The 14,758-nt window shown below is 40.2% G+C and overlaps 1 protein-coding gene across 2 annotated transcripts in view; it reads right to left on the bottom strand.

Annotated features, from left to right (window-relative positions):
• Window positions 1–14,758, bottom strand: part of mtor (mechanistic target of rapamycin kinase) — a 77,557-nt gene that overhangs the window by 23,260 nt on the left and 39,539 nt on the right. For both annotated transcript variants that reach the window (XM_005730810.1, XM_005730811.1), the window contains 6 exons: window positions 12,152–12,227; window positions 9,599–9,738; window positions 5,536–5,636; window positions 4,855–4,970; window positions 1,897–1,974; window positions 1,307–1,414 (listed from right to left, as the gene is read on the bottom strand). In XM_005730810.1, coding sequence (XP_005730867.1) covers window positions 1,307–1,414; window positions 1,897–1,974; window positions 4,855–4,970; window positions 5,536–5,636; window positions 9,599–9,738; window positions 12,152–12,227 — 619 coding nt within the window. The remainder of the gene's footprint in view (window positions 1–1,306; window positions 1,415–1,896; window positions 1,975–4,854; window positions 4,971–5,535; window positions 5,637–9,598; window positions 9,739–12,151; window positions 12,228–14,758) is intronic.

Genomic DNA, 14,758 nt, shown 5'->3' with positions numbered 1-14,758 from the left:
CCATATTGTTCATACACTCCACGTATTTCGGTTTTTGTTTTTGTTCAATCAAAGCCAGTGTCCTTTGTTGTATCTCGGGACATTACTGTGACCTTCTGGAGTGGGAGGAAAGTGATCCAATTGCATTAAGCGCGCTGGCATTTCCACGTCAGACTGTCCAAAAAAACCTTAAAAAAAACAACATACTAAAAAAATCTGGGCAGGGACACAGTGTCTTCAGATGAGTACACGGTTCCTGGCATGTGGTAAAGGTGAAGGATGACACAGGTTTTTGCATTTCAATTCCGAAAATTTTCCAGAGCAGTGTCCGTAACATCTGAGCAGGAGAAGAGAAGCAGGAACTCCAAAAAGGGCTGATCTTAAGCCATATAATTAATGCTGCATTAGAACAACTAGACTGATATGATTTAAAGTGTCAGGAATGGTGCATCACAGATCAAAATTTTAACAGTCTTTCTCTCTGACTTAATATCCCTCCCCTCAGCGTGCACATAAAAGGGCGAAACACAGTTAATTAAGATGTCACGCAAAATGGAAAATATGTACTTGAACTTCATTATTTTACACTGGATGACATTCGTCTCAAATACCAAAGACTTGGCAGGCTGTAAATATTTCCCAACCGCTTGTGGAGTCAAGGTTGTTCCAAACATCCTTGTATTTCATTTAACAACATATACAACACTGAAATTCACAATTAATAATGATATAATCAGTCAAATGAGGAGTTTACAGTTGGTTTACAGTGTGGATTACATCAAACGAGCCACCCTTTTCATTTTTTTTTCATGACACTAATGGTACGCAAAGTCACTATATGATCAAAATTAATCTACTTTTCTTTATTAGTCTGTGCACATGTTTGAAGAGGTTAATTTACTCTTAAAAAAAATTTACGACTTATATCTGTGAATTGTTCCTTTAGGGCACGGGTAGGCAACACAGGCCTCGAGTGCCTGTGTCTTACATGTTTTAGATGTGTCCTTGATGCAACACAGCTGATTCAAATGGCTAAATTACCTCCTCAACATGTCTTGAAGATCTCCAGAGGCTGGTAATGAACTAATCATTGATTTCAGGTGTGTTGACCCAGGGCGCGACTACGTCAATTAAAAAGTAGAAGGCAGACAGTTTACGTCAACTTCCACAGGCTGGGGGTGACATGTGAATGGATGGGTGATGTGGTGCATTCACTGGGCATTTGGAACTGGAATACTACAGAGTAGGCACTGCGCTACAGTATCATATTTATTAAATAAACATCATAAAATAATATTGTTTGTGTCCACATATCGTGTGCTATTACCTGAAGCCTCTCCCACCATGTTTCCCTGATGATTTCCCTTCTCTCTGGCACCAGCTTATACTGGATTACCTCCTCTAGTTCTGACAACATCTGGCAAGACACCATGGCCTGAGAAAGAAAAAAACATACTCAGATTACTTACACAGATACTGAGTATAACAGTTGATTATAGCAGTTACATTGTTAAGATGGAGCTTCTGTGAATCATTAAAAGATCATAACAGCTTTTAAAATGATCAGAAATTGCAAACAAATGCATTCATTAACCCACTGGACCCAACTGTGCAGCTTCAGTAAACATTAGTTATACCGATATCAATAGTTGTTTTTTTTTTTTTCCATATCTCTACCATGTTTACTGCTGCACTATGGATCAAAATCTACTATGATCAGATTTCATATTAACAGCTGTTTTCTAGTTTCAGCTGTTGATATGTTTGGATAATACCATTTAGATACACAATGAAACAGACACAGCTGTGGCATGACATTTAGGGTTTGAAACTTGGAAGTCAAATGAAAATTCAATTTTATAGCTGTTACACAAGCTCACTGCATATGAATGCTATGAAAAAGATGGTAACATTTACCCCGTAGGCTCGACTGTAGCTCTCTCCCGCCATGGCAGTGAGCTCGGCATCCAGGAGGTCTCTTGCTTTGTCAATGCACTGCATTAAAAGCACAAAAGAAGTATAGTGTTACATTTAAAACATCCATAGTTTATCACCACACATAAATGTAAATATGCTACATCCCCCCCATCGTTTTCAAAAAAACTTTCCTGAATGCTCCAACTATTAGTTAGCAAACGGGCCTTGAATTCTCTCTAAATAAACCACTGGTACTACTGGTTGCAGAGGGAATTTCCTCAAGCTTGGCCCCTGAATGTACCATAGCACAATGTCACACTCTCCTAAAAACTCCCTGCGTCAGGACTGGCTAGGTTTGGGTAACACTAGGAAATAAAAACACTTGGTATAAAAGCACAAAGTTATGCTACAGCCTCCTGTTCAAACCTTTCTTACTTAAGAGCTGCCAACAGTGACACATTAATGCAATTAGGACTAGAATGCCTGCTTGTATAGGAAAATGATCTGATGCACTGCTGAGTGCCAAACATTTTATAAGGACAAGTAAATGAACTGTTGAGAGCAACAGTACAAAAGTTATGTAACCACGCTTAAAGCTGTCAAATGTGTCTTAAAAATAACATCAATTTTTACACAATTACAGAAACAGAGAGGGGAAATGCAGGCTGACAAAGAACTCACAATGGAAGCTCTTAGTCAAGGTTCTTGCTATGAACAGAATACAAAAACCTTTTCTTTTCCATTCACTCTCCTCCCTCCTCCACTACATTTGGAGTTTTGGAGTGTATCACACACTCAGCAAGTCTCCAACTTTCCCTGTGAGACTTCTCCAAATTCAAGGATGCTGCAAACATTCCATTACCGGTGAATGCGTACCCCGAGGGGCAGAAATACCGTAACTGAGACAAAGACCCGATCCAGAGTAGCTAAAGGGACAAACAAGGACACACGTATTCTAGCTGCAAGTCTGCTGATTTTTGAGCTTGTACAGTCAATGTTTTTGGGAACTGTTATTAGAGGGAAGGTAAAATGAGAGGATTACTGAGGAAGCGTCTAAGACCAGGACACACAGCTGTTTCAGACCAACTCCCACCAATTATTTTTTGTGGGGAGGGAAAGGAGCAACTGCATGCCAAAACAACTCCTCAGGCACGCACAACAAGATGGTGGTGGGGATGAGGTGACAATGAAGCTGCTTCTTTATAGTCTTCACTCTGTTATGGTCCTGTTTACTCCTGAATTACCACGCTGGGGCCTCATTGAAAATGTGCAGTCCAGACGACTCCTGATAAATGCAGTGTCTGGTTCCTGGCAGTACAACCAACCATCACCCAAGGATTCTGTTCTTTTACGACAAGGTTGCATTTACAGTTTAAGTTCAGTGATATTAGCTTATGATTGCAGTGTAGTATAACAGCCTGTGTATGACTGTTTAGGCCCAAATCAGCCACTGCAGAAGAAAAAACAAACAAAAAACATAACTAGGCCTTGAAACAAAGCCCAGTTGTGACTGAGATGTCAAAAAGAGGAATGTGACTTGCAAAACCCACAAGAAAATGTACAAATCAAACGCATTCAGAGAGCAGACGTATCATAAATCTTGTGCAAGGAGCATGACTAGTGTCTACACATCATCAGTTCAACAGACCAAACAGTGGGCTTTATAAAGCAAAGCAACCTGAAACCATTCACACAGATGCCGTCCAAGTCTCACGGAGCACATGTCTGGTTGTTGGGGGTATAGAGGAAAGAAAGCGTCAGCCAGCTTCTCAAGTGCGAGGATTACCAACGGCATCCGGAAAACTATACTGATCTCATGTCGATGTTCGAGCTTTCTCCCTCTCTGCATCTGCTTCTCATTCCTCCTCTTTCATTGGTAAATGGTAAATGCCCTGCATTTGTATAGCGCTCTAAGGACCCCAAAACGCTTTACACTACATTCAGTCATTCACCCATTCACACACACATTCACACACTGGCAATGGCAAGCTACGTTGAAGCCACAGCTGCCCTGGGGAACACTGACAGAGGCGAGGCTGCCGGACACTGGCGCCACCGGGCCCTCTGACCACCACCAGTAGGCAAACATGGGTAGTATCTTGCCCAAGGATATTTGGCATGCAGCCAGGAGGCAGCCTGGGATCGAACCACCGACCTCCTGATTAGTAGCTGACCTGCTCTGCCACCTGAGCTACAGCCACCCCATTGTGAGTGGCTTCTTGTCAGCAAAAAGTCGAAACTTCCCTTATTCTGAAGAATCCTGTGGGCCACACCTGGACCCAATCTCTAAATTGTGTGTGGTGTGGGAGGGCTGTGAAGGTAGAGACAGGTCAGAGGAAGCAAGTCTCCAGGGCTTTTGATGGTGAGAAGGGGACATGGAGGATGAGTCGAGGGTAGCTGAAGAAGCAGGTGAGGCATGTGTGCGTAAGACGTTCCTCCATCCAGTTTGAACAAATGCATCTCCAGGGACCATGAACTCATCTACAATCCTCAAACGTGATCAGATGAGGAAAACACAACCCACCTGACCTCCACCAGACCTTGTCGACATGCAGACAGGAGGACTAATAGGCTCTTTATTTGTTTGAGGATAAATGCCGTAATGATTTCCAATTTGGGGAGTTACATAACATTTCCACACCAAGGAGGTACCACATCATAAAAGAAAAGAAAATACCCAGACCTGGTGTATTTTACTAGTTTTAATGAACAGCCGCAGCTGATGGGAGGAATTTGATCCCTTTTGGAGCTGTAAAACTATTTTATGTTTCTTTACAATGTTTGGTTTTTGGTGATTTGAACATCTCATGCTTTGCTATAAAGACTATGGAAAATTCCAGACAACATAAGACGGGGTAATTTCAAGTGAAGCATGTCTTTATGAGAGCGTATCTAAAAATACACACTTTAGTGTATTTGTATGAGCTGGGCCCATTTGTGAATGATGACTTAACCCACCTGTTGGGCCAATGAGAAGAGGTCCTGATGAAGGGCTAGCACTGCTCTATAAAAAGCCCCATCGTGCGTGTCTCTAGGGATCATACACGTGTACTCTTCCATGCTGTCCCAGTGCCCTGGACAACAATAATGCCACAAAAAAAAGAACAAAGACAGGAGTTACGCAAGAACTTTGTCATAATGAGTAAATATTTAAATGTGGTATCTACATATTACTTAGTGTGCAGTCACAGCTACTTTGATCAACGCTCCACCACAGCGTAAATAACGACAACCTCGACATTATGTTTTTCAACATCATCTTCAGAAAGACAAGCCTGCCAGTTGGGTGTCACATCTGGTTTTACCACTTAGTTAGGAAAGTCAAAGCAACAGACCAGAAATCTCTGGGGTTGCTTTAGCAGTGTGTTCCCTGCTTTTCTCCACCATTGCACATTACGATATGTCAATGTTATGACTGGATACTATTCCCATCTGGTTATGCGAGTAAGACTTGGCAAGAGCTGGTACTGTTTTCACTGTTGCATTGTTTCACTGAGTCAGGCAGACAGTGGCTTAAGTGCCCAGCGATGGTATTTTCTGTACCCTGACTGCTAAATATACATATATATCCACATTTTCACCCCAATGACTATTTTGAATAATTATTTGCAGTCTCATATTAAGTATTTGAGCGATTACCTAGACCCCAGGCAGCAGCAGCAGCCATGCGCGCCATCTTGGCCTGCGTTTCTTCACTGACAAGTGTCCATTCTTCACAACACTGCTGGTGCAACTGGCCCCTGGAAAACATTAACAAAACAAACAAATGTATTTTTTTTTTTTTTTTTGCCTGTCCCATTTGGTTCTTTAGCCGTCAGAATTGTTGTCTGAAGACCAACAAGGATACCCAATGGATCATCACGGCCTTGCCGTATTGGTCCATTTGTTCGACCTTTGTTGTTATTATTTATTTTATTTTATTTTCAGTTGTTACAGACGGGACAGACATGACTGAGGATAGGAAAGGGAGAAAGAAAGACCGACAAGAAAGCAGGACCGACAGCGCACAATGTGCTTGGAAATAGCAGCCAATAAAGGTGTAGTTTATGTCTATGAACAGTGAACACCCGTGTGCACACCTCTGTGGATCAGCACGCTTGTATTCAAAAGGTTTCCCCATGTAATGGTCTCCTAGAGGGTGTAGAGAGCCATAGCACTGTTCCCCAGGGCATGAAGCAGGCATGGAGGAGATCCAGGCTCCAGACATCCAGAGGCCCCAAAGTGCGAGAGCCCAAGGAGGACCACCGGAGGGGCATCCGTGCCACCCTCCTGGGAAGAGCTGAGGAGAGCCAGTAGCCACGGAGCAGAAGCCAGAGGGCGATGCAGTGCCAGCCCCGATGGCCAGCAGTGAACAGGGGTGTGTGAAGACCCGTGTTATTCTAAGGTGCATTTAAAACACGGGAGAGCATGGTGCTGCTGCCAGAGAGCAGCAGGTGTTAGCACGGCCCCTCCCGAGAACCCTCAATTGTCTACATGGATTTAAAATTGAAGGGTGGGCATCTCAGTGTCTGAGATGTCACTCAGCAGTTAGCAGCTGACTAGGAAATAATCCAGACGAGAGTAGGAGTGATGGACATGTGAGAAGAAAGACTATTCCTTACTGTTGGGGTGAAGGGAGCGCCATGCATCGCAAAGGCCATAGTCGCTCATATACTGTTTGATTATATTTGTGGACTGCCAATTGCGCTGAGTTCCTGTTGTGTTGAGCCTATCCATTTCTTCATTTAGTCCAAGGTTGAGGTCGCTGCCAAGAATAAGTGTGCAATCAAGGTTTTTCAGAGAGTGCACTAACAAATCCGTGGAAGAATGAGGGTTCATCCACATTTGGACCATATACACTTACAATACATAGCTTTTTGTTAAATATTGATAATTTAATAATAAGGAATCTACCCTCTGGATCTATAACTGCATTGAGTACTGTAAAATTAACATTTTTATGTATTAAAATTGCTACTCCTCTTTGTCTAGAATTATAACCGGCTGCAAACACGTTAGGAAACCAGGTGTTTTAAGTTCGTTTAAACCTGTGACAGGCCTGTGAGTTTCTTGTAATAAAACAACATCTGCCTGTAGTTTTTTAAGCTGGTTAAATATCTTTAACCTTTTTTTTCTGGTGCCAGCTCCATTTACATTCCATGTGACAAACCTTAGTGTGCCCATAATTGTGTGTGTATGTCTAATGATGTACGCTGGGTGTTTCGTTTAGATGGGTGAAGAGAATGTGGAAACATCACTTGTTTGTAAATAGAAAGAGAGAAAAAATGTGTGGTGAGAGGCTCCATAAGTCTGACTATGTGTGTGTATATTCACTAATATGAACAAGCGTGGCTTGCGTGTGTGTCCTATAAGTCTGTGTGCGCTGTGAGGCTGTTGTAAATGTGCTGCTGTTGAGCGCATGTGTTTGCGTGGTGTGTGAATATGCAGAAATAGAGGGTGTTGTTTGTAGGTGAGTGGGGAAGTAGGTGATCACAGCAGTGAAAGAAAAGAGAAAGAAAAAAAACACGAGAACGGTGAACAACAACAACCAAAAAAAGAAAAGAAACGGAAACATTCCAATTAAAGCAAAAAAATTTAAAGTACTGGAGTGAGATCAACCCCACAGTATGTACAGCATTGAGGGAAAAAACTGAACTTAACATGTCTTGTTAATCAGGTAACAAATAGAACTGAATACTGGAACATTAAATAGACGTCAAGATGACACTGAACTACAAAAGTCAAAGTAAGATGATGCACGGGAATGTTTTTTTCTATTGAACAGATACTGACTTGCATATCAGAGGTGTCTAATGGGGAAATTATGGTCCAAAAGTGGTAGCGTGATTGCTTCTGACTGCTTATCTACCTTTAGACAGTATCTGTTGTCAAAGGGAGCAGTGTGGTACAACTGGTCTGTGGGTACTCTTCCTTGTGCTGCTGCTGGTCAATCAGCCAGCGGCAGATAAGACAGAAATTACAACGTACAAACTTAGATGAAGCTCAGTGTTAAAAACAGTGACAAGTGTCCACTGTAGTCACAGCCTGTATTTTCCATACTGTATATTGTTTAGTCTTTAATGGGTTTTTTCATATTTGTCTTATCTTAACAGGTTTGAGATTCAAAAACATTTAAATTACCTACGAGAAACTGTTTTAACTGGTACTTTTAAAGTATTGTAATATTATACTGGTCTTTCCTCGCCACATATCAAAAGGATCTTCTCATTCTAATGACATTTCACACAAAATGACTTTCCTGCCAAGCACACCTGGACAAAATGAAAAGGAAACTGACAAAAGATAATGTTTCTGTGACATCTGCAATTATTTATACATTCATTTGTTCTTACAGATGAACATCATCAGTGTACTGTTCCATAACAATCTGATAACAGCGAGTATCCCACCAAACAGATGGAGGTTCCTGTTGGGGTCAGGTGCATCCAACCAAGACTGATTCTGCATTAACAACAATCAAAGAAATGTCCAGTCAAACCAACTGCAGGTGCTTTAATGGCAGGGTGTTGGAAGAAGCTTAGATGAGAAAGAGAGGAAGGATAGGCAGAGAAAATGAGAGAGACGGGGCTGGATGGGGGTCAGTGAAATGAAGTTGTTTTCCATCTGCCTGGATATCACATAACAATGAAGGCAACAGGTACAACCTCAAGTAAACTAGCACATGTGTCTACAGCAGACAAATAGAAGTATATTTTGGCACTGTAAAATACTTTTAAAGGTGAAAACCAAATGAAATGAAAATGTGCACATGAAAAGTATGCCTAAAATTTGATAACTGGCTTTATTAGACAGGCAGACCTCCCCAAGAGGATCACATTCAGTGCCTTATATAGCTTTAAGTTCCAATTAACAATGAAAGCCACCTTAAAGCAGAGAAAAAACATGCTAAAATGACTATTATTATTTGCTCGTGTTGCATTCAGTCATCCTGAAATAACAGACTTTCGCAAAACTGACTAATGTCTACAGAACACAGAAGGACTCATTACTGCAGAATTATGGCAGCAAGACTTTCCTAATTCTAAAGGCTCCTTCCTTCAAACTTTCTAGACTAAACATTTGCTTAAAAGGTGTCCAACTCTCTAATAAGACTGTCAAAAGCATCAACTGCGCAATCTTAAATCACTTTTTGATTCGTACTGAGACCTTCACAATGTCATTGTGTAGCAAAACCTAACATTGGTCAACTGTTATATCATCTCTAAGCCCTACCCTGCCACACACAAACACAAAGCTCTATTTCAGCTGAATCATTCTCTTGTGGAAAGAATCATAGTGTGCACCATAATGACAGCAGGTTATATAAGCTAATTAACATCTGCTTTGCTTTTTGAGCTCTGTGATGATCAACATATTTCTATCCATCTTTTGATTTTTTTCCCCTAAGTATGCTCTATCAAAGTGGGTGGCTATTATGGCACTGAGGCTTTGCTTCAATGGTGTAGCAGCACCTCTGGCTTGTCCTGGGTGACTGTTCATGTGTTTTCTCGTAAAATGTCTTTCGTCAACTCAGAGGTATCAAATGAGAGCCCTAATGTCAGGTCTCATTAGGAATATGGCTTCCTATGTATGTATGTGACCCAAGATAAAACAAAAAAACAACAACAACAAAAAAAAACAACGAACAAAGAACATATTATCACTGTCGACTTATTCTTATTTAGCCCTACTGAACTCATACTAGGTAAGATTAATAACATACCATTCTCCCAGAGCCTCTAAGCAGCGCATTCGCCCCAGGATGAGCTCTGGATCCTCTTTGTTCATGTCGATCTTCTTGTCATATGCTACCAGGGCATCTTCCCACTCATGTAGCTTCTCATACCAGGTGGCTTGGATTTCCTAAAAGATGAAAAAATACAGTAGGATAGCGATTACAGAAGACATATCAAACTATAACACTGTATCATAATGTTTTGGGATTATGTGGGTTTTTTCGTGACCATTGGACAATGTAATAAAGAGTTTTGGAAGAGCAATCCTTTTTCCATCTACAGTACCTTACTGTGCTGTATGGCTGACATTTTCTACTTCAACAAGCAATCCTGGACCTGTTACATCTACCAATGACTTCCAGGACTTCTTTAGAGAGCCATGCACGAATGATTAAGCACACACTTTACTGTGAGGGTTCCTGAAGTGTATACTAATCAGGAAAACATTGCATTCTCCCATGGTAAAGCTTTCCACATGGTCAGCACATTAACAAAGGTCCAGAGTGAAACTCTTCTCACTGAGTCTTTACCAAGTTTTCACAGAGAAACAGAAAATCTGCTGTCTAAGGCAAAGAAAAGTCATTTTATATACAAATCAGGGAGGGCTGGTATCTAGTGAGTGGTAGTGTGTTGATTAGTTATAAAACTCAGATTATAAAATCAGGTGTGAATTTTTACAGGAGAGAAGACAGAGAAGCTGGGAGAAAGCGCAGTGAGAGGAAACGCACTCAATGATCTCAAGTCAGAGTCTATCCCTAACCTCTGCATTAGCCTATGGTTCACCTGCTTAACCCACTGAGCTATACCGGCTGCCATTGTAATTTTAAATTTATACCAATATACATTGAAGTGACAGTTGTATGAATATAGGCTTAAAGCCCAGACTCTACGCTTTGGTTTGAGGGCTTAAACAAAAATATTGCATTAATGACTGAGCAATGGCAATACTTATATATAGATCGAATTTAATCAGTCTTGTCTTCATGTCCAAGTTTTAGCGCAATTAATTATTAAAGTTTCTATTGTTTTCTCTTGGTGTGGAGATACTCATTCCCATTTATGATTTATGATGCTGCAAATATCCAATGACCTCAAAGGAAATATGATTTTGGGGACAGCCGATGCCAAGAAACTAATGTCAAATTACTCTAATAGGGGAAAAAGGCTTATTATAAATTTTTGGTTATTTTGGAGACAGTTTCAGACTCTATCCATGTTCACAACTGTTGCAATTAGTATAAATGAATCAGTAAATCATATCCCTCCAATAAATAAATAAATAAATAAATCCAAAATAAAAACAGAATAACACCAGTCTACTCAACTTATTGTCAATGTGCCTCAAGTGCCTGTCTGGCACATTCATTCGAGGAAAAAGGAAAAACCACAGTTAGTTAATGACGTAACTTTGGTAAAAGGGAGGGAGACCGATCCAAATAACCAAATGCTCTTTTCCTGTTATGTAACTTGTGTGGAAAATCAGTGTAATCATATCCAAAGCATGTCCACTCTGACAGTTATTTCATTTATTTTCAAATATGGATCGGGTCCATGTACGGAGAACATGAAACAACCGAGTTTCTAGTAACATTTAGGAGGTGTGGTGCTCTATGTGAACAGAAAAAAATCTGAAAAACAAAACCAATATTTTTCTACAATGGTAGAGTGAAAACAAAAGAATACAAAGCAGTTCATTTAACTTTTATAATGACTCATCCCACACAGGAAAAGCTCGTCATTAAGAGAGAAATATTGCTCCTTTTTTGTTTAGATGAAAAATGACATTATTTTGCATCATAAAAAGGGCCCAGTGGGCCCAAGAGTCATGTACAGCAGACAGACAAAGCAAGTAAAAATTTAAGAACATTCAAACCTCATCTTAATTAGACAAATGAGTCCATAATTCTGTCTCTTGCTGTAAACCCCTGATAAGTATAGCAGATGGCTTTTCCATATCCAGCACATTAGGATCATGGTGTTCTGGGGATATCTGCCTCAAACAACCATCACCCCCACATTAAAATAAGGAAAGGAAGACGTGCAGACAGAATTCCTAATACAATGTAACTCACTAAAGACATATTCAGTCCAAAACTGCTTGAAGAAATAAAAGGGTCCGAGTGTATGTGAATACTGGCCAGTATGGTCTAATTGATTATCCAAGAATTTTTTAGACTTACCAGATGTAAAGAAAGCAGTGGAGTTTATAGCAAATCATGGCATGGGTTTACATCTCTTATTATCGGAATCATATTTTTAAATGTGTAATGTAACTTTAACACCATGCTACACCTACATACTATGAGCTATTTTACTTGGACCAAATGCTCACATCTCTCTAAACCAGGAAATGCAATTTTTTTTTACCTAATTAAACTGAATTAAGTTGTGAACTGAGCCAAATTTAACAGATTGGATAACATTTTTACAGGGTTTGCAACAACAACAGTTGTCCAAGTGTCAATCCGAAAGAAAACCTGGGACACGTTTTTCCTTCTTTTTTCTTTTTTTTCTGGTTGGAAAATGGAAAAAGTACTCACCAGCTCACCAAAATGTTTCATGGCATATTCCAGAACCCCAGATGCTGCTTCTGGCTGCTGCAGTTTATTGTTGATGCTGAAAGAAATGACAAAACAATGGCAAACTGTTAGGCCAATCTGAACACAAAACAGGGGCTTTCAGAGCTTTACTGTTAAGCATGAGGACATGCAGGTATTATCTAAAAAGAAAGACAAGGCAAAGGGACACCGTTTGGAAAACATGACATGGATGTATAAATCCCAATCACAGGAAGTGCCAGCAAAGACTTCTATGCTGCTTAATGAGGCTAATCAACACACTACCTCTCACTAAATCCCAGCTATCCTTAACACTAAGAAATGTGCTTCATCCATGATCCTAGAAGAAAAGCAGCTCACACAATGATGAGGTATTCTTATCCCAGCCAGCCATCAATGCATCCTTTCTCAATGCATTTTGGAAACGTTAAATAAATGTTTGATACTTTAATCAAAGTTGTTTATTGGGAAAACTAAAGGCACCTATTGACATGTGTCATGCTTGTTTGACAAAGGATGATTTCCTGTCAAGACGTCACAATTCCCGTTTGTGCGCCCACCGCTGACCCGCACTGCCATCACATCTGGAAACACTCATATGAACCACGAGTCTATTATACTTCCTCAACTGAGAAACCTGTGTGCAGTCACAGCCAATACATCTGTAAAATGTAGCTTTCGAAAAGTGCTGGTATGCAGCGAAATTCCTGAGGACAGCAAGCAAAAGCTGATGACAGGCATTAGAGCATGCATGTCAGAAATCTGCTTAGACAAAGGGTAAAGGCCAGAAACTGTGATGAAACCGCGCTGCGAGGGGTCATGCTAAAGCTTGAAAGGACCCGTTAGTGCAGACCTGTGTGATGATGGGTACAATTTTTAAATAAATAAATAAATAAATGTAGTAATCTGTTGCAGAAAATTACATTGATTGGATTTTAATGCACAACATTAATAAAACATTTAACTAAAAATGTTCATAAACGTACCATAAGCATGGCATTATTAGATGATAAAGACCTGGCATTTATATGAAACATGTACAACAGGAACTGTAGTTTTAGCAAGTACTCGTCCTGTGTGATTCCAATTTATATATTTTTTCCTGACACTTGCAGCTGGGTTTGCAGTGAAACAGTGAAGGTCTCCCTTAGCATTAGTGCCTGCGCGGCAGTGATGAAGGCTGAGACGTAACAGTTCTCTTTTATATAGCAAGCCTGCGTTTGTAGGTTGAAGAACTGCCACAAGACTAAAGCACGAGTTTGTCAATCATGAGACTGCTGTTTATGTCACTTCTAGGAGCTTTGTACGCTATTCACTTTGCCTTTAAGGTACCAAAAAACCACTTGGATAACCCTGCACAATGAAAAATTATGCCTATCCTGTACATTTAAATGCATCACCAAGGGCATCTTCACAAGTGTCCATATTTCAAGGAATCAAGACCACAGAATAATTTATCCATATTTGTGACAAGCCAGGAACTTTGAGCAAACATCAGTTAAATCCCCCAGTAAATGAGAACAGGCTGGATTTAGAGAGGTAGGTCTATCACGAATCAAACCAAGCAATCCCCTCGATCTTGCAGAACAGTGATTATTGTTCTTTGACAGACATTAGCATTTTGGTGGTGTAATCGGATGACACAGGGAAGAAGACTTAATGACCTCACGAAAATCCCATTAGACTATGATTGCATAATGTGAAAATAAGCTTCTTTTAAGTAAATAACCGTTTGTCTGTGACTCTCACGGAGCTTGATAGGGTGCCAGGCACTGTTGCAGTATCCCACGCTCTTAATTAGGCACAACTACCACTCAGTATTCTGAAGAATCCTGACATTATCACTCAGGTATGTTGTATATACTTGTTGATTTTAAACCAAACCAAAAAATTACTTCTTCTGTTGTTTGTAATTTACTCTCAAACTCAAAATGAACAAAAAAACCTCAAGTCTCCATGTCCTACCTAACAGAAACAGATATGTTAAAACTGGCCAGATGTGCCTTTATCTGGGATGGCAAATCAGAAGGAGGGCTTTCACTCCTGCAGACCCTGGAGATTTCACTGTCCCTCAGTTAAAGCCATCTGGCTACCAGCTCCAAGCACATGCAGTCTAAATGCATCCAGATGACAATGCTCACATAACATTCCTCTCAAGTAAAAAAAATAATAAATTATTAGCAAGCAGAAAATGTACTGATATCACTGTCAAACCCTCTCATGTGTGCAGGGCCCCAAGTACCACTTCCTAACTTTTTACACATTGCACCTTTGGTATATGGAGAGGTCACCAAAAAGTGCATGTGCTGAGGTTTGAGACTGTAAAGCTGTCAATATTATCACATCTCACCAAGAAATTTTACCAATCTGGTGTGTAAAAATGAACGAGAAAGAAAGCTGATTGAAACTGTTGTTGTGTTGCTCTTCCACAAAAATGTACAAAGACATGTAAAACTAAGGATATACGCCTACATCAAAGCCAAAAAGAGGTGCAAGTAATGAAAAAGATATTTTAAAAGAATCAAAGGATTATCATACAATCACTAAACACCAAGTAGTCCCATCTTAAATCGCATGAAATAGTTTTAT

Source organism: Pundamilia nyererei, unplaced genomic scaffold (assembly GCF_000239375.1).
Source record: "Pundamilia nyererei isolate P.nyererei 1_Seehausen unplaced genomic scaffold, PunNye1.0 scaffold00039, whole genome shotgun sequence".
Classification (NCBI taxonomy): Eukaryota; Metazoa; Chordata; class Actinopteri; order Cichliformes; family Cichlidae; genus Pundamilia; species Pundamilia nyererei.
Note: the sequence above shows the minus strand (reverse complement) of the source record. Positions and strands in the feature narration are given on the sequence as shown.